This window comes from Diabrotica virgifera, chromosome 6 (assembly GCF_917563875.1).
Source record: "Diabrotica virgifera virgifera chromosome 6, PGI_DIABVI_V3a".
Taxonomy (NCBI): Eukaryota; Metazoa; Arthropoda; class Insecta; order Coleoptera; family Chrysomelidae; genus Diabrotica; species Diabrotica virgifera.
In genome coordinates, this window is record NC_065448.1 from 178,408,953 (window position 1) to 178,429,913 (window position 20,961).

Here is a 20,961-nt window from a genome sequence, read left to right on the forward strand (position 1 = left end):
GAAGAATGTTTAAACGAAGATACTTAAAGAGTCTGATCTCGAGGTAGACTGGGAGATCTTTTAGCTATCATTGAAATGTGTGCTTAGAATAGTAGACAAGAAATTTCGGTTCTTTTTGTTTACGAGATTTAATTTGATGCCACAATTCTTACGGTAAGCAAGTGGATTTAAGTAGAGACACTATTTGAGACGAATTAGAAATAGTACTTCGTATACCACTGAACCAGGTAGCAGCACTACCTGAGAAAATTTCGATTGCTGATCTGAAAATAATGGTATACCTAATATCTCGAAGTTGGGCGAGTCTGCTAGTACCTTTTCCAAAAAAAAATTAAAAAACTGCCTTGGGAGCTCCCCAAAACTTTGTATTCCAGTCTGAAAGATTGATCAGAGAGTCAACTTGTACCATTGGCGTTATTGTAGGAGAATAATTAGCTACAGAGATGAAAACGAAATCTGCGGTGACGGTTGAGTGACCTTATCATCCAGTTAACTCTCAACAAAAACATATCCAGAGATCAGACGACTACGGATCTCTTGTCTTGAACTTTACCTCCTCATCATTCTCTGTGTTCATGTAATGCTGCCTATTCTGTATGTGAGACGTCTGCCTATTCTGACGAGTTTTAGCTCTTTTATGTAGCTTAAATCGCCTACATCTCCTTCAAATTCTTCTATAGTAGAAATTACTAAATTACTTCTTTCAATGTATTATTAATCTCCACTTGTTCTTCTGCCAGAATTATTGGATTGGCAGTCAGATCAACTCCCGTGTTCTTAACTAATAATTTTTTAGAATAGCCTTCTTCTCGGCAAAACTTTTCCTAGTTTTAATGCCTCCAATGTAGAATTCGTAATATAATTAGTTGCCTTTGTTATCTAATTAGTAAACTAATAAGTTGACTTACCTTTTAAGGTAAGTCACAACTGATGACTCATTATCATCATCATCCATGGCGGTACAACTCTTCGTGAATCTTTGCGCGTTTACTATTGCCTTCCATGTTAGTCGGTCCTGTGCCACTATTTCCCATTGTATCACTCCCATTTTCTCCAGATATTCTCTGACTGCATCTTTCCACCTTTTTCTACGCTTTCTTACAGACCTTCTCCCATCTGGCCTTTCCCAAAACACATTGTTTATAATAACTGATGACTCCTCATTGAAAAATAAAAAATACGGTGAAATAGAAATAAAAAATGTCAATAGTGCATAAGAGAAAGGTAGAGGACAACAAATTTAGGACAATTAAAGAACAAACAGATTATGACGAAAGAGAAATCATATAACAAAAGTAAAATTGCTAAAGAAATAATAACATAAAATGACAAAAATTATAAACAATGATGTAGATCAGGTTAAAGCCGAAGGTTTGGTAAATAAGAAACATTTATTTGAAATAAGATCATTTTATTACATAATTTTAATTTTAAATATTTTCATGGACCCCTAGAGAAATCTCAAAAATAAAATATTGTATTATTACTAGAACAAAAAAATATGAAAAAAATATTTTTAAGAAACCCTTTTCTTTAGTTACGAGTGACGAAAATTAAACATATGATAAAAAAATCAACTAAGAAGCAAAAAATAAAAAAAATTGAAAAAATCTAACACATTCGTCAAAGAAAAGCGTGGCACTGTAGAATAAACGGTTTTCGCACCACGCTTTTCTTTAACAAATGTGTTAGATTTTTTCAATTTTTTTATTTTTTGCTTCTTAGTTGATTTTTTTTTAATATGTTTAATTTTAGTCACTCGTAACTAAAGAAAAGGGTTTCTTAAAAATATTTTTTTCTTATTTTTTTTTATTTTTTACTTTTTAGTCTTACAATTTTCATACATTAAAATATATCGTCATGTTTATTAAAATATGTATAAAACATATGATGTACAAACATGAAAAGTAGTCGGAATCGGCAAAAATTTTGAAACTTTATTGTTTATTTATGAAGCATATCGTAAACAATTAACGTAAAAAGTGATATGTATAGTTCATATAATTCGCTACAATCTGTAAATGTTTCAAGTTTCTTCATTGTAAAAAACAATTTAAACAAATTTAAACAGATAAAAAGATCAAGGCAGGTTTTGTTTATATTTGATTCAGAGTTGGACCACCATCTCCATATAGCTATTTCAGCATCCTTATGCCTCATCGGTGAAGCTCAGAAGTCTCAACTCTGAAGGAAATACAAACAATTCTGCCAATTTAAGGCAAACCATCGCAATGCAATGAACCCACCTTTGAGAGGCAATTCAGCGACATCTCTCGTATTACGAGGAAAACAACGAAAAGCCACAGATGCAAAGTTTACTACCTTTTAAACAATTAGAATAATTGAAATAAAAATATAATAAACAATATTTTAAATCCAAGACTTTTCGTTAATAAACTGCTTTCTGGCTGCATCCCATATCTCCGGATTTAACATCTCCAGATATAATCACAAGAGACGACGAAAGTAGGAGAAAGCAAATAGAGAACGCTTAGGCCACGCATTTACCTTCCCTTCGTCAAGGAAAAGGACCGAAAGACAGTTTCTAAATACTCAAATTGAGTAAAAATGAAAAAGATAAAAAAGATCAAGGCAGGTTTTGTTTATATTTGATTCAGAGTTGGACCACCATCTCCATATAGCTATTTCAGCATCCTTATGCCTCATCGGTGAAGCTCAGAAGTCTCAACTCTGAAGGAAATACAAACAATTCTGCCAATTTAAGGCAAACCATCGCAATTCAATGAACCCACCTCTGAGACGCAATTCAGCGACATCTCTCGTATTACGAGGAAAACAACGAAAAGCCCCAGATGCAAAGTTTACTACCTTTTAAACAATTAGAATAATTGAAATAAAAATATAATAAACAATATTTTAAATCCAAGACTTTTCGTTTAATTTAAACAATTAATAAACAAAAAAAATTGTATTGACTATTCGTGCATTGTTCCCGCGAATGCATAATATGTCTGCAAATTTTTAGTCATTTGCATTGAAGAAAAAGCAATCAAATTAACGTCCAAAGATTTGACCCAAACGATTGAACTAAAGAAAAGCGTTTAAATAATTAATACGACATTAATTGTAGCACAAAACGCCTCTACCGGTGGTTTTTATAAAACTACGATAAAAACACGAATTTTTTGAATTAGAGTTCAAAATTTGAGACTTTATTGTTTATTTATGAAGCATAACGTAAAAAATAAACGTAAAAAGTGAAATTATGTATAGTTCATATCATTAGCTATAATCTGTAAAAGTTTCAAGTTTCTACATTGTAAAAAGCAAGAGAATTTAAGCATGTTCCATTAAAATCGTTTTTTTTTTTATTTAAACAATAGTGTAGGAAACAAAGGTTGAACCTTGCAAAATGGACACAAGTCCGGTTTTATTTTTTCTGGTATATCAAAGGGTGCTTATTATAAGACTAACTTTTTCTGAAAAAATTTCGTCCCGGAACCCCCCTTTTCACCCCTTTAAATGGGGTAATTTGTGGTTTTTGTACCTTTCACAAAATGTTTCTTTGATAGAAATATAAAGAGGACTATATTTTCTACGATTGATTTCCTGACAGCATCTGTCTATCATCCACCGTTTAGCGGGGGTGGCGCCTCAAAGTTGACAAGTTTTTAAAAAAGATGTTTTTAAAAAATATATATTTTTCCCTAACTGTAACGGAAATTAAGAAGAAATCCTGCGGCAATTATTCAAAAATAATTGATTTATTTTTTGGTATAGGTTTCACTTAAGGGTAATTGCCCTTTTTTTAATTACAGGGTGTTTCATTTTAAAAAACCCCTTTTTATACCATCTGAACCGTTTATCCTAGAGTAAAAAGACTTTCAGCGATTACCCATGTACTGGTGCTATTTACAAATTTGTATAATGCACCCCAATTTTTCCCCGGAACCACCCCAAAAAAAAGAAGAATTAATAATAAAGTGATTTTCTTGGAATCCTTCACACACAATGCCCTTTATTAATATGCTTCATATATCATTTTGTGCACGTTATTATTACCAATGTATGGACACCAAAAGCGATTTCCTAGTTCAACCCCTGTAGCCCAAAAAAAATAAATAAAATGGGGGGTTGAATTTTTTTTTATTTTTGCTTTTTGATTCATATGGGCATATGCTTCATCAATAGTGCTTTTCAAAAATATATATGGTTATTGCAACATCCCTGCGGAAACCACCCCTATCCTCAGGGCCGCGCCAAGGCTTTCAAGCGCCCCGGGGCAAGAAATTTTAGGCGCCCCTTTCGTCCTCCATTCGTAAGTAGTTTTTTGTAACTTAGTGAATCGGTATACCGTATTCACTCCATGCGTGACTATGGTGGTGGGGTGGTACCTTGAAACGATGCCAACGTGAAAAGTGGCGAAATATGACAATATTGGAGCTATCTTTGTAATGTCATTGTCATTGTTTGTATAAAAATTTTTGTCAAAAATGGTATATAACTGTTACCTATTTATCATATGCTTAACGTCAAATTGTGAGATCCAAAAATGTCAGATGAAGGCTGTAATGCACAAAGCGAAAACCTACAAACTATTTGTTTCATCATCATTCTCTTTGCCTTTACCTCTATGCTGGGTCAGCTTCCCTAATTGCATTTCTCCATAAGTTTCTTTCTTGGATCATATTCATATTAATCCCCTTTACCGACATGTCTTGCCTAAGCGTCTCACCCCAGGTCTTTCTTGGTTTCCTCTTGTACTCCTTCCAGTAACCTGCAGTTCAAGAATTTTTCGTATTGGGTGACTGACGTCTCGACGTTGAACATGACCAAACCATCTTAACCTATGCTCCCTCATTTTGGCATCTATTGGTGTCACCCCTAGGCTTCCCCTAATATACTCATTCCCAATCTTATCCTTCTTTGTCACTCCAGTCATCCATCTAAGCGTTTTCCGCCACATGCATTCGTTGTTCTTCTTTCTTTCTTTTTAACTGTCCAACATCCAGTTCCGTACATCATAGCTGGCCTTATAGCTGTTTTAGAATTTTCCCTTCAGCTTCACTGGAATTTTTCTGCCACGCAACAAACCACTCGCTTTATTCCACTTCATGGTCCATCCAACTCTAATTCCACTACATGCATCTCTATCTATTTCTCCATTACTCTGTAATACCGATCGTTTTTATTAAAAAAAAAAACTTGGTAGGAAAAACATTACCTATATCTTATTCTGATGAATTAGTTTTTAAGGTTTTGCTAGCAGTTGCCGCTAGGGCATCTATGCCATTTCTTTCGTTGCAATCCGGGACTGCACGCTGGGGTTTGTTTTGGTTGGATCAGGGAGAGCAGCATATGTATATCCTGATGAGAGACTAATGAGTTTCGAAACCGGTAGAGGTGCTTGCAGCACTCTCTGATTGGACTAGAATATGGTTCGGCTATGTTTTCGTTTTGCAGCGAAATTGAAAATGGTTATTCATTTTGATTTACATTTACTCTGTGTGGAGTATGAAGGGAACCATTCTCGTTGGAACTTTACCGCGCTGAGCAGATGGGACGTGAATTGTAAATTGTAGAATTCCCTCATCTTCCTTAGTCTCAGCATCCGTATGGCTTGCAAATTGTAGAAGCCTCGGAGGTGTAACCAGAGAAGGTTCCCATTGTTTTCATTCTGGTGGGGTGTAGAATAGCATTATGTTGTTTTATATGCCATTAGAGTGAAAACTTAGTCTTTTTGCTAGCAGAGAAAATATGAACAGGAATAGACCAGAACTTAATGGCAATTATGGTATGGACGGAAGCTCGAGGAGGATCGATGTAGCAAACTGGCAACAGTTGGCGATAAACAGAAATCAGTTGTAAAATAGGCTGGAGAAGGTCGAGGCTCAATAGTTGAGACTATAGTACCATTAATGATGTACTCAAAGGATCTGCAACAACTGTTCAAACTATTAAAATATTAATAAAAATGTATACCATTTTTATTCAGTTGCAATGCGAAGGCAAAACGGTCTTATTTTTCACTTGAACATGGAGCGCAAACCATTTGGAGTCATCATCGGAGAGGCGTAGGCTTGCTGCTCTCTGCTCGAAGTGACAAAACCACGAAAGCTTATCCCTGCATTGCAACTGACATTTATGGAGTAGGTGACTAGCGTCATCTGGCAACTGAAAGGCAAAGTTTTCAAGCTAATAGAAACATTAATATTTTTCAATATTATTCATGTTTCTATTAGGTTGAAAACTTTGCCTTTCAGTTGCCAGATGACGCTAGTCACCTACTCCATAAACGTCAGTTGCAATGAGGGGATAAGCTTTCGTAGTTTTGTTACTCCGGGCAGACAGCAGCAAACCTACGCCTCTCTGATGCTGACTCCAAACAGAGTCGAAAATCGTCGATTTAGAGTGCTGGTTTGCGCTCCCTCTTCTAAGTGAAAAATAAGACGGTTTTGCCTTCGCATTTCAACTGAATAAAAATGGAATTTTTATTTTATTTGTATATAGATTTATTTTATAAGTAGATTTAACGGTGCTAAATATATGCCGCACGCAGGCGCCGCTCAGCCTTGCGGGGACCCTGAAGGCACCGTTGCTCAGTCTGGGTAGATTATGGGCAAGGTCCTTCTTAGAGGTGAGAAACACAAGAAGAAATACATACTAGTCAACAAAAATGTAAAGAAGGAAGAGAACAACTCTTTAAAATAGAAAGGGTCTACTGTTTGTAAATGTTTGGATTAAAAAAAAAACAGAAAACGGATCTTTACAATTTAATTTCAAACGGGAAAGTCCACAGGATAGAAAAAAGATCCATTTTTATAGAAAAATATTTAAATAATCTGAAAATCAATGACAAACTACCGCGAGGAAGGTACGGATAGGAAGCTATTAATTATTGTATCGTGATATGTTAATTATTCTTGGTGCTATGGTCTCATTTTTTAAACGGTCTAAATTTTTTTCAGAAATCATTAAAATTTTTTGTATGTGAATCAACTGTCTACTATTTTCCCTTTAATTGTCTAGTTATAACTGTTTATAGTTTAAAATATTGTTTGTTGGATATATAATTGCTATGTAATTTCATTTTTTTTTGTTGCAATTATAATTACTCGTGAATCCGTTTAGTTTTACTTTAATATACATATTTATCTCATCAAAATAAAAAATTTAATAAATTAATAATAATAGCGAGTAGCTTTGGTCAAAAAGGTTGCCACTTGTTTTAATCGAAAACATCACTTTTGTTCTATTAATTATGTGACCCTCCAGCTCTAAATTATATCTAGTGGATTTGCTGTTATAGGCATGCAATTTGTCTTGTTTGGAAATGAACATGTTAAATTTTCTGGCGATTAAGTTAGTGCAGCATAATATATTACGTTGTAAATCATCTTCACTTTGAGATATTAGCATTGCGTTGTCTATATAGTAGATTATTTTAAATTTGTTTTCTCCCATTTGGTATCGTTTTTTAGTTCTTTTTTTATTATTTCATCCATGATGAGGTTGAATGATAGAAGACTCAGATAATCCCTCCGTGTTATCCCATTGTTCAATTGGGTCAAGCTAGTTCTTTTTTACTTTTACTTTTATTTTGGTCTTCTGGTAGATAACTTCGATCGTTTTGATTATACCTAGAGCCCTAGAGGTATCTCCGTTGTGTACAATAAGTGGATAATGTCCTTTAATTTGATGTCTTCTTAAGGTTCGCGAAACATAAATAGCACTTGCGCCATTGCAAACATAGCGTCCGTGCATGATCTTCTCGACCCAAAGCCGTGTTGTTCTTCTGCTAGTGTTATAATTTCATTCAGTTTACTTGTTATCACTTTCTTCTTCTTCTTCTTCTTACTTCTTGTATGTAGGCTTTAAAGCCTGTTTCTTCTTCAATATTAGCCTCCTAAATTGTTTAAGTTATCGCACCATCTTTTTCTTGGTCTGCCAATACTTCTTCGTCCATTTGGTGACTTATCTCGTCCTATTCGCACTATCCTATCCTCTGCCATTCTACTAATATGTTCGTTCCACTCCTGTTTCCGTTTTGTCACCCATCCATTTATGTCTTCTACATTGTATGATCTTCTTATGTTTTCGCTTCTCTCCCTATCCAACAGACTTTTCCCTGATATTCTTCGGCGTATTTTCATCTCTGTTGTTTCTAGTAGTCGTCTCGTTTTAGATGTGTCAGGTCTTGTCTCCGCCGTGTATGTCAATATAGGTCTAATTGCTGCTTTATAGATTCTTGCTTTTGTGTCTTGTGTTAGGTGTTTGTTCTTCCAGATTGTGTCATTAAGAGATCCCGCCGCCTTACTTGCTTTTAAGCTTTGTTGTCGTACTTCCTCTTCAACATCTCCGTAACTGGTTATATCTATTTCCAGATATCTAAACCTTGTTTTCTGCTTAATTATTTTCCTATCAATTTCGATTTTACATCGTAGTGGGTATTTAGATGTTGTCATACATTTGGTTTTTTCTGCTGATATTATCATATTGTATTTCTTGGTTGTTGTATTGAAGATGTGTGTTAATCTTTGGAGATCGTCTTCTGTCTCAGCGATTATTGCGGCGTCGTCTGCATAACATAATATTTGGATTTCTTTATTCCCCATTCTGTAACCATGACCTTTACGTACTGCTTCTATTATTTCGTCCATTATTATATTAAAGAGCAGTGGACTTAATGAGTCACCTTGTCTGACTCCGCTTTATACTGGTATAAACTGCGTTAGTTTTCCATTTATCTTTGCCTGTATTCGATTATGAATTAGATACTTTCGATGGTTTGTATAATATTGATTGGTATGTTTCTTCTATACAGTAAATGAAAGACGTCTTCGACTTGGATGCGATCGAAAGCCTTTGTCAGGTCTATAAAACATAGATATGCTAATTTATTGTACTGAATGGCCTTTTCTGTGATTTGTCTCAGTACAAATACGGCGTCTACGCAGGATCTTCCGGATCTGAAGCTTGTTGTTCATCTGATAAAGTTGTTAGTTTATTGATTTTTTTGGTTAGGACTTTTGTGGTTAGCTTAAGTGCGGTGTTCAGTAGATGGACACGCGCCAACTCGTAACATTTAATTACAAAAATTTTCAAATCAAAATATACACCGGCCAATTCGTAACTTTTCTATTACCTGACCTGCCAACTCGAAATTTCTTCAGGTGAATTCGAAACCATTGATTAAATCTAATAGGTACCTTAAATCTAAACCAAATGTTTCTTGGTTTGCTTAAAAACATTATACAGGGTGAGTCACCACTAACGGGACGGAAGATTACAGCTAAACGGTAAAAGATTTGAAAAAAATTTAAATTGAATAGTTTGTAAGTTGATAAAAGCTACATTTTAAAATTATTCTAAATTATACAGGGTGCCCCAATAAATGGCGGCGTATCAAAGTTATATTTTTTCTTATGGAACACCCTGTATTTTATTGCATTTTTTAATTTTCCGCAAAAAATAAGGTATAGTTTCATAAGGCTTCCCTATACCTATGTACAGAGTGTTCTGAGTTATGTTGACTTTTCTTAAAATGTAAAGTTTTAAAAGAAGGCTTATTCTCAAATTATTTAAGAAATTATAAAAACATTACTTTTACATCTAAATAGTTGGATATTGGTTGAATGTATTCCATGATTAATTATTATACATTTGTCTACAGGGTGTTCAAAATTTACAGTTTCATTATAGGAGTATTCAATGTGTCATATGATGCTTGTTTTAAATGGAACACCATGTATATTAATAAATAATTATACTAACCAAATTTACCTCTTTCGAATGGTATATGAATGTCCTATACCTAGGTGTCATAGTTTTTGCGTAATTTACAATTATTTAAATTCTTAATCTATAAATCGATTTTAAAACAAAAGATTAATGTCATTGTATGACATTGTCAGTTTATGACAGTACGGTCTGGTAATTATCAAAACTATAAACATCCGTGTATGATCTTCAATTTTTTTTTACTTAAAAATGGCTTTGGAAGAGCCAATTACATTCAAATTTAATTGTTCCTAAAAATGAATAATCACATTATCTATGAAAGAGTAGACATCCTACTTTGCATTGGGGAGTATTTTTAAAATTTTCTCTTAGCTTCTAAAGTTTACGCTTAAAAGTATCCTGATAGAGGACACCCAAAAAAGGACTTTATTGAGAAATTTCTCGATAGATTCCGTGCTGCTGGTAATTTTGCATAGGTAGGAAAAGTTAAATAAAAATAAACCATTTATTTTTGATGACGTCAACGAACTTGATGTCCTGCTTTCTGTTACGGAAAACCCAAATACTAGTACCTACGTGAAAAAAAATGTCGAGTCAATTGGAGATCAGTCTAACAAATGTATGTAGAATACATAAGAAAAACCACTATCATCCGTATAAAACTCAACTACAACAGCATTAGACAGAAAGGAACGTTTAACTTTTCGTTTATAGACTTTAGAATTTGGAGAAGATCCTGATTTTTTTTAAGAATGTATTATGTACGGACGAATCTACCTACTTTTAATAATAATCGTCTAGTTAATAGACAGCTTTCATTTTATTATGATACAGTAAACAAACGTTTTAATGTTGATCGCCAACACCGATGAAGTGTTAATGTTTAAGGCAGTATTCTGAGCCAGTACGTTATCGACCCATATTTTTTTGACGAAAATCTGAATGGAGCAACTTTTTTAAATTTCTTAAAACAAGTTTTTTGAATCCTTCTTAAAACCTTCCACTTAGCGTGCGAACAAACATGTGGCTCCAAGTGGACGGAGCTCCTGCTTATTTTTGATGTGATGTTAAGAACAACCTCAACATAAAATTTAGAAATAAATGGATATACAGTAGAACGTCAATAATCCGGATTAATTGGGACCGGGCCCCATCCGGATTATCAAATTATCCGGATTATCGAAATTACCTCAAAAAATGCCATTATAAACATTAAAGTACAACAAACGTTTTAAAATTTTATGTTTTCTCTTGTACAGTAAAGTGTCTAGAGGTGAAATTAATCAAAACATTTTTTTATGTTTAAACACTGTATTGTAATTAATTTATAATAGCACCATGTGTACATTAAAAACATCAGACACTATTTGGGCTTTTAAAAAAATGTGTAAAATATTTTTGAACTGCGGTAGAGGTTCGTTTTTCGTAGCGAAGTTCTTAATTTATTTTAAAAAATCAGATATTTTTGCTAGATACAAATCCGGATTATTGACGGTCCGGATTTTTGACGTCCGGATTATCGACGTTCTACTGTATTGATTCGGTCCATATATTTGGCCACCTAGGTCATCAGGATTGACCAAGATGAATTTTTTTAAATAAGGTTATATTAAAAATATTGTAAATGCTGCACTTCCTAACCCAGAAACCTGTGTTTAGTACAATCTTTGATTAATATACATGGTGTTCTAATAAAATACCCATCATATTATGCTACATTGAATAATCTAATAATGAAACTGTAAATTTTGAACACCTTTTAAATAAATGTGTAATAATCAATCATGGAATGCATTAATTATAAGATAATTACCAGACCGTATTGTCATAAAATAACAATGTCATACAATGACATTAATTAACTTCATCTTTTGTTTTAAAATCGATTTACAGAGTAAGAATTTAAATAATTGTAAATTACGCAAAAACTATGAGACCTAGGTATAGGACATCCATATACCATTCGAAAGAGGTAAATTTGTTAAGTATAACTATTTATTAATATACATGGTGTTCCATTTAAAATACGCATCATATGACACAATGAATACTCCTATAATGAAACTATAAATTTTGAACACCCTGTAGACAAATGTGTAATAATTAATCATGGAATACATTGAACCAATATCCAACTATTCAGATGTAAAAGTAATGTTTTTATAATTTCTTAAATAACTTGAGAATAAGCCTTCTTTTAAAACTTTACATTTTAAGAAAAGTCAACATAACTCAGAACACTCTGTACATAGGTATAGGGAAGCCTTATGAAACTATACCTTATTTTTTGCAGATAATTAAAAAATGCAATAAAATACAGGGTGTTCCATAAGAAAAAATATAACTTTGATACGCCGCCATTTATTGGGACACCCTGTATATTTCAAAATAATTTTAAAATGTAGCTTTTATCAACATACAAACTATTCAATTTAAATTTTTTTCAAATCTTTTACCTTTTCGCTGTAATATTCCGTCCCGTTAGTGGTGACTCACCCTGTATTTGTATTATACATATGTACCTATAAAAAATAGCAAACATTTAAATATCTTAATAAAATAATTGAAACAATATTATAGTGTTTCATTAACACGTTATAAATATTATTTCCATCAAGTATAGAAGTATAGCTCTACACGTGCTTGGTTTGTATCAAGTAATTGTAAATTCAATATTTTTAGATGTTTAGCAATGATAAATTTTTTAATCCGTCTGATAATTTAAAAGTAAACATATTTTCCATATGTTTATTTCAAGTCTAAAAGATTATACCTTTATTTAGTTACGAATTCACCGGTAGTTGATTGGTTACCTAAAAATTAACTGAGGGCCAGAGTTACCAATTGGCCTGTAATTAGGTTTGAGGATTAAAATAGTTACGAATTCACCGGGACCCCAGTAGATTTATACCTCAATTGTTGGGGTCTTCTTTGTCTCCTTTCTTGAACATTGGTATCATTATGCTGTTTCTCCATGTGTCTGGTATCTTGCAGTGCAATATTAGTTTTTGTATAAGTTTTGTCATCTCTAGGGTTATGCTTTCTCTTCCGTATTTTAGAAGCTCGTTGGTTATTCCGTCTGGTCCTGGTGACTTTCTGTTTTTGAGTGAATTTATGGCTATCTCTACTTCTTGAAAACTGATTTCTATTTCGTGTCTTAATTCAGGTAGGTTATTGTTTTGACATTTATTTTCCTTTCATTTAAACAGTTCCGTCAAGTATCTTTCCCATTCGTTTGTTAGTATGTTATTGTATTCCTTCAATTCTGCCATTTCTTTCCGTTGGTTGTTATCACTTTGATTATTAATTTTGGTGTTGAGTTTAATAAGTTAATTCCTATGTATTTCTCCAGATCCGATTTGCTAATCTTTTTGAAGAGAAGTATTAAGATACTTGATCTTTATTCTTGTTGTATTCTGTTTTTTTTTCTATTATTTTTTGGATTATTTTTAACAGTTGTTTGGCCAGATCTGGGCCTCTGTACTTTAGGAGTCCATGTCGTATTCTGTTCTTTCCTGGCAATTTGCTATTTTTTAATTTAATTAATGCTTCGTTTACCTCTTATCAACTAATATCAACTTATGTCGACAATAATATGCGCTTATATCAGATACAATTTTTACTTCAGACTGGCTCTAAAATGTCTTATGGTTCTAAAATTATTGTCTTATATGAGCCGCTCAGAGGGAAAGTGGTATAACTGCATATAACTTAACTGTTGGTAAATAAATATTTTTGCATGTTAACAAACTAAAAACCCTCAGTAATACTTACTGAGCCAGTTGTGATGGATTCTTGACAATATTATGTCGAAATTTACATGGGATGCGGAATTGCAATAATTGAAGTTATTTGTTCCTTTGCAATTAGAAGAATAAAATTTCACCAACAAACGTTTTTGAGTTATACCACTTTTCCTCCTAGCTCATATAGGTAATAGGTATATATTTATTTCCCATTAACTGGTTTTCCCTTGAATGTTATGCCTTCTCTACAAATCGGCAGACGCGTCCGCGGACGGCATGTGCGTATGCATCCGCAGATGTGTAGATGGGGTAATTTGATCGTTTGTTGTTTATATATCACGTCGGCGGACGCGTCTGCGAAATATCCGATTGTTGTCGGTTTTCCCAGCACAGATCAAAGGGTTTCGGTGCGAACGTCCGATGTCTCTCCACACATCTGACCTCTGAGCACTACGACACATTAGTTTTCTCAGTGAATTCAAAGTAAATATTGCGCCACCCGAGAATTAACACACACTGAACGATTTACAGATGTGTATGTACTTACAGATGTGTGGTCAGCCCGTGATGTTACATAGGCAGATGCATCCGCAGACGCGTCTGCCGATGTGTAGAGGAGGCATAATAGAATGACACCCTAGCCCTAGAGAATGAAGACCCTCTCTTGACGTTAGGCAGATATCTGCTTCTCGGATCTTTCTAAAAAAGACTGGTCGGTTTACCGCTAATGCCTCCTCTACACATCGGCAGACGTGTTCGCGGACGGCATCTGCGTATGCATCCGCAGATGTATAGATGGGGTAATTTGATCATCTGTTGTTTACATATCACGTCGGCGGACGCGTCTGCGAAATATCCGATTGTTGTCGGTTTTCCCAGCACAGATCAAAGGGTTTCGGAGCGAACGTCCATGCCTCTCTACACATCTGGCCTCGGACCTCTACGAAGCATTAGTTTTCGCAGTGAATTCAAAGTATATATTGCGTCACCCGAGAATTAACACAGACTGAACGATTTACAGATGTGTACCTACAGATGTGTGGTCAGCGCGTGATGATACATCGGCAGATGCATCCGCAGACGCGTCTGCCGATGTGTAGAGGAGGCATAAGATGAGGAAAACATCGAGGCGGATCGAAAACCCCTGTACTTCTCGCAGGTAGGAGAGCGTTGTTTCCTTGGAGTTCCTTTAATAAAATTCTCTAGTGGGTCATTGGCAGGAAAACTAGTACCAGGCAATAGAAGGATTTCCTGGTTGAAAAATCTACGTACGTGGTTCGACACAATAACCACAAATCTTTTCAGAGCAGCCGTATGAAAAGTACCTACATATTGCCATGATGGTCGCCATCATCCGAAAGGGATAGGCACTACAAGAAGAAGATATCAATAGATGAAAACGGTAAGTAAATAAAAAATAATAATAATATCTTCTATATAACAGTTTACATTATATTATAGAGAAATAAAAAATATACCTACAACATTAAAAAATAAAAAGAAAATGCAAATTAAAGTTGTGTGATAGAGGAATGCTATCGAGTTAATGAATGCCAAATATAAAAATGTTTTTCTAAAAGTAAATGATTTCCCACATTCTATAGTTACATATAAACTCGTTAATGATTGTTAATGTAATTAAACTGGGGACGATTATTTTTTAATTAATTAATGGTTTAATTATATACCTGGTGTCTAAATTAAAACGAGTATATAATAATTCAAGTGATCATTAAGCTTTAGAGATATTAAAAATTTTAACTAAGATTTTCATCGGGCAATGCAACCTAAATAACAAATTCATTCTTCATAAACTACGACGCTTTTCAAAAAATCGTAATTAGTATGATATAATTGATCCAAATAATGGCATAACCCAGACATCCAAAGTGAAAGTTATCCTCCAGCACCAAATTGTTCTATATGGTCCACATAATGTTCAGAAAAAAGTCACACCATTTTGAGCGTCGGGTTTGGGGGAGAGAGGGAGGGAGAAATCGGTAATTTCGTAGTTTATTAGGTTTTTCGTCAATATTTCTAAAACTATGCGGTTTAGTATGAACAACCTTCTACACAAAAATATTCTACATTAAATTTGCAATAAAAAGGTCCTATGCATAAAATCCTTCTAAAATGAACGGTTCCAAAGTTACGGAGGTAGTATAGTATAATTGGTCCAAAAGGCCTAACCCAGACATCTAAAGTAAAAGTTTTCCTCCAACACCAAATTGTTCTATATGGTCCACATATTGTTCAGTAAAAAGTTACACCATTTTGAGCGTCTGGTTTGGGGGGGAGATGGGGGAGAAGTCGGTAAATTAGTAGTTTTTTTACGTTTTTCGTCAATATTTCTAAAACTATGTTTTAGCAAAAACAATGTTCTCTATAAAAATGTTCTACGTGAAATTTAAAACAAAAAAGGTTTGATACATAATTGTTATAAAATCAACGGTTCCAGAGTTACGGAGGGTGAAAAGTGGAGGTTTTCGATACTTTTTATATTATCTGGGCAATTGATGTTGATTTTGGGTGGTGAGGTTGACGTTTTTTGAAGAGCTTATCACTAACATATCATAGGCCACTGAAATAGCAAATTTTATTTACAAAACACAATCCTGTTAAAGAAAATTTCTATAAATTGTCCAAAGAATATAAAAAGTATCGAAAACCTCCACTTTTTACCCTCCGTAACTCTGGAACCATTGATTTTATAACAATTATGTATAGGACCTTTTTTGTTTTAAATTTCACCTAGAACATTTTTGTATAGAAAATTGTTTTTGATAAAGCATAGTTTTAGAAATATTGACGAAAAACTTAAAAAAACTACTAATTTACCGACTTTTCCCCCATCTCCCCCCAAACCGGACGCTCAAAAGGGTGTAACATTTTACTAAACGATATGTGGACCATATAGAACAATTTGGTGTTGAAGGAAAACTTTTACTTTGGATGTCTGGGTTAGGCCTTTTTTGTACCAATTATACTATACTACCTCCGTAACTTTGGAACCGTTCATTTTAGAAGGATTATGCATAGGACCTTTTTTATTTCAAATTTAATGTAGAACATTTTTGTATGGAAGGTTATTCCTGCTAAACTGCATAGTTTTAGAAATATTGACGAAAAACGTAAAAAACTACGAATTTACCGATTTCTCCCCCCCTCCCCCCCCCAAACCCGACGCTCAAAATGGTGTGACTTTTTTCTGAACATTATGTGGACCATATAGAACAATTTGGTGTTGGAGGATAACTTTCACTTTGGATGTCTGGGTTTGGGTCTATAGTTATACCATACTAAATATGGTTTTCCTTTATTTTACCTCTACGCGAGATTACTCTACACGAAGATTTTATCTTGATTAATAAGTACCAATATAGTTACCAAACCCTTTTTTCAGTGCGTCATTAATTTTGACGTCATATAGGATTTCAAGAATGTCGCAAATCATTGCATGACATTTTACTTAAATCTGATAATTTAAGAATGAATGAAGCCAGAATGTTCATATTTATATTTAAGTATGCAAGCCAATAAAAGAGAACGATGAAAAAGATATTTATATACATATTTGGCTTCATATTAATTTGAAATATTTTAATGAAAAAATAAATAAACATATAAAATAAAATTTTCCCTAAAAAATGTTGAAATTATACTACCTAGAATGACAATTGTAATTTTACCCCTTGACATTCCGAAAGTATGCAACTACCCGTCAACAAATACATAATTTTCTGAGTTCTATATATATGCTTTTTCTCATGAGGATCTTTAAGTGCGTCACAGTTTTTCGATTTCTTTCTAACGCATTAAATTGTATGTTACAGAAAAAAACGCACGTCGGTGATTACATTTCGTTGGTGACATTTATAACATTTATTCTAGTTGTCAATAGATAGCGCTATAATCGAAAAAAAATTATTTACTAATTATATAATATATCTACGAATATAATCTGTACAATTTATAAGACTATACAAATCAAAGAAAATGCCATTTTATAAATGCAATAAACAGAATTGGTTTGTTTTTATGCCAAATTGCAAATAAAACTGTCAGATTGAACTAAAATGTCATATGTTAGAATAAATGTCATAAATGTGTATTATCACGGACTTACCTTTTTTTATCATTTGTGACGCACTGAAAAATTCTCATGAAAAGAAGCATACACACACCCAAACTTATATGGAGTCATCTGATATTCCTTACTATTTCGTTTGAATTAAAAAAAAACACGAAGTCAAACTATATTTATTTTAAAGCGATTTAATAACAAATACATATCAATTAAATAAAACAATAAATTATTTCACAAATAAATTATACAAAAAATTTCAATGTAAAACGAATAATGTTTAAATTGTTTTTATTTTTTTTTTCTATTTTGTGGTAGTCAGCGTTATCACCTCTAGTCCTTATGCAAGCTTCAGTTTGCGTGGGCACGCTCCTAATCAAATTATCATCATTTTGTTGTGGTAGGTTGCTCCATCCTTTAAGAGCAGCTTGTACTAGCCGTGCGGTGTTTTGTGGATTATCCCGGCATGCTCTAATTTTTCTTTTGAGCATATCCCACAAATACTCTATAGGATTAAGCTCGGGTGAGTAAGCAGGTCACTCCAAACAAGGGATACCTTCTTCTTTAATGATGTCTGTAGTCACTCTAATGGTATGTAGAGGTCCTTTATCATGCAATAAAATTAAATTTTCTCCTGTTACACTTCTCCAGAGCCTGACTACAGGCTATAAACATACCTGTGAGCAGTTAAAGTTGATTGGATGACAATTAAAGGAGTTTTTTTACGGATCACAATTCCTTTCCAGAACATTACACTTCCCCTTGTATATTTGTGGATAGATCTGACAGTTTTCGTTCTTGCTTGTCTTCCTCACCCTCTAAGTACACGATTTCATGGGTCATCTGATTTTACACAAATCTTGACTTTTTTTTTAAACGAACTTTTTGTCAATTCCCAATGTTCCAGTTTTGGTGGTGAAGACACCAATATAGGCGACCAATCTTGTGCTGCCTGGATAACTCGGGAACCCATAAATGTCTCCTTCAAATGAAACAGTTACACCTGTAGCGTCCAAAAGCTACCTTTGGAGCTGCAGGTGAGAAATGGTTGGGTGTCTTCCAGCTGACTGGACAACTAAACGATCTTGGAGAGCTGTTATTACTTTTGGCAACTTTCCCTTGCTTTATTTTTGAGCTTTCCTAGTTCCTGTTATCTAGCATAGGTTTTGGACAAAACGCCCTGTATTACGCCTAGCTCTACAGCTATGTCCCTTTGATAACATTACTTTCTCCACAAGACCAATAATCTTTCCTCGTTGTAAGTTCTATAACCCCACATCAGGCATATCTTCGTTTTTAGACGCAAAAGTTAGTTTATTTATTTTCGTTCAATTTGCAACTCAAGCAAATAACCTATACCGTACCGAGCTGTACTATCCGATTGTCTTATATTTGTTTATTTTCAATAAAAACCTTTATTCTTCGCAACAATAACAATTTTTTTCAAAAGAAATAGGTAAATATTACTTTGAAATACATGGTGATTCCATATAAGTTTGGGTGTGTGAATATATAATAATAACGGAAGTATGTTTTTTCGGTCACTTGTAACTCTGACGCACTGAAAGAAGGGTTTGGTATGAACTTGTATGAATTTAATTTAAAATCAAATCTCATTTAATTGTTTCCAATCACGTCTTTCGTGAAAGACCTGAGGAAATTTTTCGTTTAGCAGTTTTCAAAGCTACAATTACCGTTTAGATCGTCAACCTTCGAAAGGAGATGGCACAATAAGAAGAAGAATCATGTTCTGCTTCTTTATTACAGGAATTAGTCGTGTGAAGACGGAACTGGCAACGAATATGACCACCTTTTTCGTGGTCTTCCTAGAACCTATAGCGATCGCTCCCTCCTTTGGGCCCTTCCAATTCATTTGTCGCGGGGAATCAGTCTGCATTAACTTTGGTTTACTATTGGTTATGTGACTTGGTCTTCTTCACAATATTTACCTTATCTTAATCTGACGATTTCGAGTTTTTCTAAGGATAGATTTTTTTTTCGCCCCCCCCCTTAACGAATTCCCCTGTGTTTAGAGCCAATATATGGTAGAGGTACATCTACAGGGTACCAGGGTTCTCTCCATATGATAATCTGACGCGCTCGAGTTACTGCAAAAATCCCTGCTTGAGCTCCCCTACCAATACATATTTAGCTCCTTCGAAGCTGTTTTCAAATTTCTTGTGAAGTAATATTGCTATTCTTGCCTGAAATCGAGCATCTTTTTCAACTCCACTGTAGAATATATGACTTTATGGTATTTTATGTTACATAATTGATTGATTCGACCGTAACTTGATGGAAGTTCATTTTATCTAACAATAAAACACTGAAAACGTTTGTTTTCTATACTTCCACAAAATTTATTACAACTATGTGACTACAGCTGTTTCGGCAGAGTGCCTTTCTCAAGTGATTTATATTACTATGGGTTTGCTATCTTTATTAGAATCTATGGAAATTAATAAATTAAAAAATACAGATATAATTCTGAATGACCAACTCGAGACAAACAGTTCTCCACTCCTCAACCTCTTCAGTTAAAGGCTTTAGAAAGGCACACACGTAGTAAACTAAATCACTTGAGAAAGGCACTCTACCGAAACAGCTGTAGTCACATAGTTATAATAAATTTTGTGGAAGTATAGAATATAGAAAACAAACGTTTTCAGTGTTTTATTGTTAGATTTTATGTTACCTTTCTTTTTAGTTTCTGATATGGTGCATATAACTATTTTGTGGTGTTCTTGGATAATTTCTTGACCTTTGGTATTCCAGGATGTGACAAAAAAGCAGATATAAATATCTATTTAAATCTCAAAAGCCGATTCTGTTTAATAGGGCACCAATTACAAGTATCAAAAACAATTTGCAGTCGATTCGCCAAACTCAGACACAACTGGCTAGTGATTTTAGTAAGTAATTTTGCCAATTTGGTAAAATTGGCAAAAAAAAAATAATTACTAAATAGTAAATAATTACTAAATAGTTTGTAATTTTGTCAATTTTGGCAAAATTGGCCAAAAACAAAAATATTACCTACTAAAATCACTTGCCAGTTGTGTCTGAGTTTAGTGAACCGCTTATAGATCTACTTTATTTAACTAAAAGGTAAAAAAGTAACTCTTTAATACTGAAATTTACTGATAGATTCTAGTTACAAAATATAAGATTTGTTGACCAGATTAAACGAACTCACTGGGTATGAATTTTTTTGCTTATTTGTTTGTAATCCCGCAATTAAAAATAAAAAGGGGAGAACTATAATGTTGACTTTATCATTTCACTTTCAGTATTATTTTTAAAAATGTTGGATTTAGCTAATAGGTTTTTAGGTGTTATAATTTCTAAGGTAATCCCTTTGTTGTATGAGTTTTATTTTTGTTATTGGTATTATAGTAATATAACGGGTAGTGGTTATTTTTATTTTCG

At 33.6% G+C, this 20,961-nt stretch overlaps 1 protein-coding gene across 1 annotated transcript in view; it reads left to right on the forward strand.

Moving 5' to 3' along the window:
- The first annotated feature begins 20,798 nt into the window (after positions 1–20,798).
- Positions 20,799–20,961, forward strand: part of LOC114336917 (androgen-dependent TFPI-regulating protein-like) — an 80,528-nt gene continuing 80,365 nt past the window's right edge. The window contains exon 1 of the mRNA XM_050654361.1: positions 20,799–20,881. Within this exon, the coding sequence (XP_050510318.1) occupies positions 20,837–20,881 (45 nt within the window). The 5' untranslated portion in view covers positions 20,799–20,836. The remainder of the gene's footprint in view (positions 20,882–20,961) is intronic.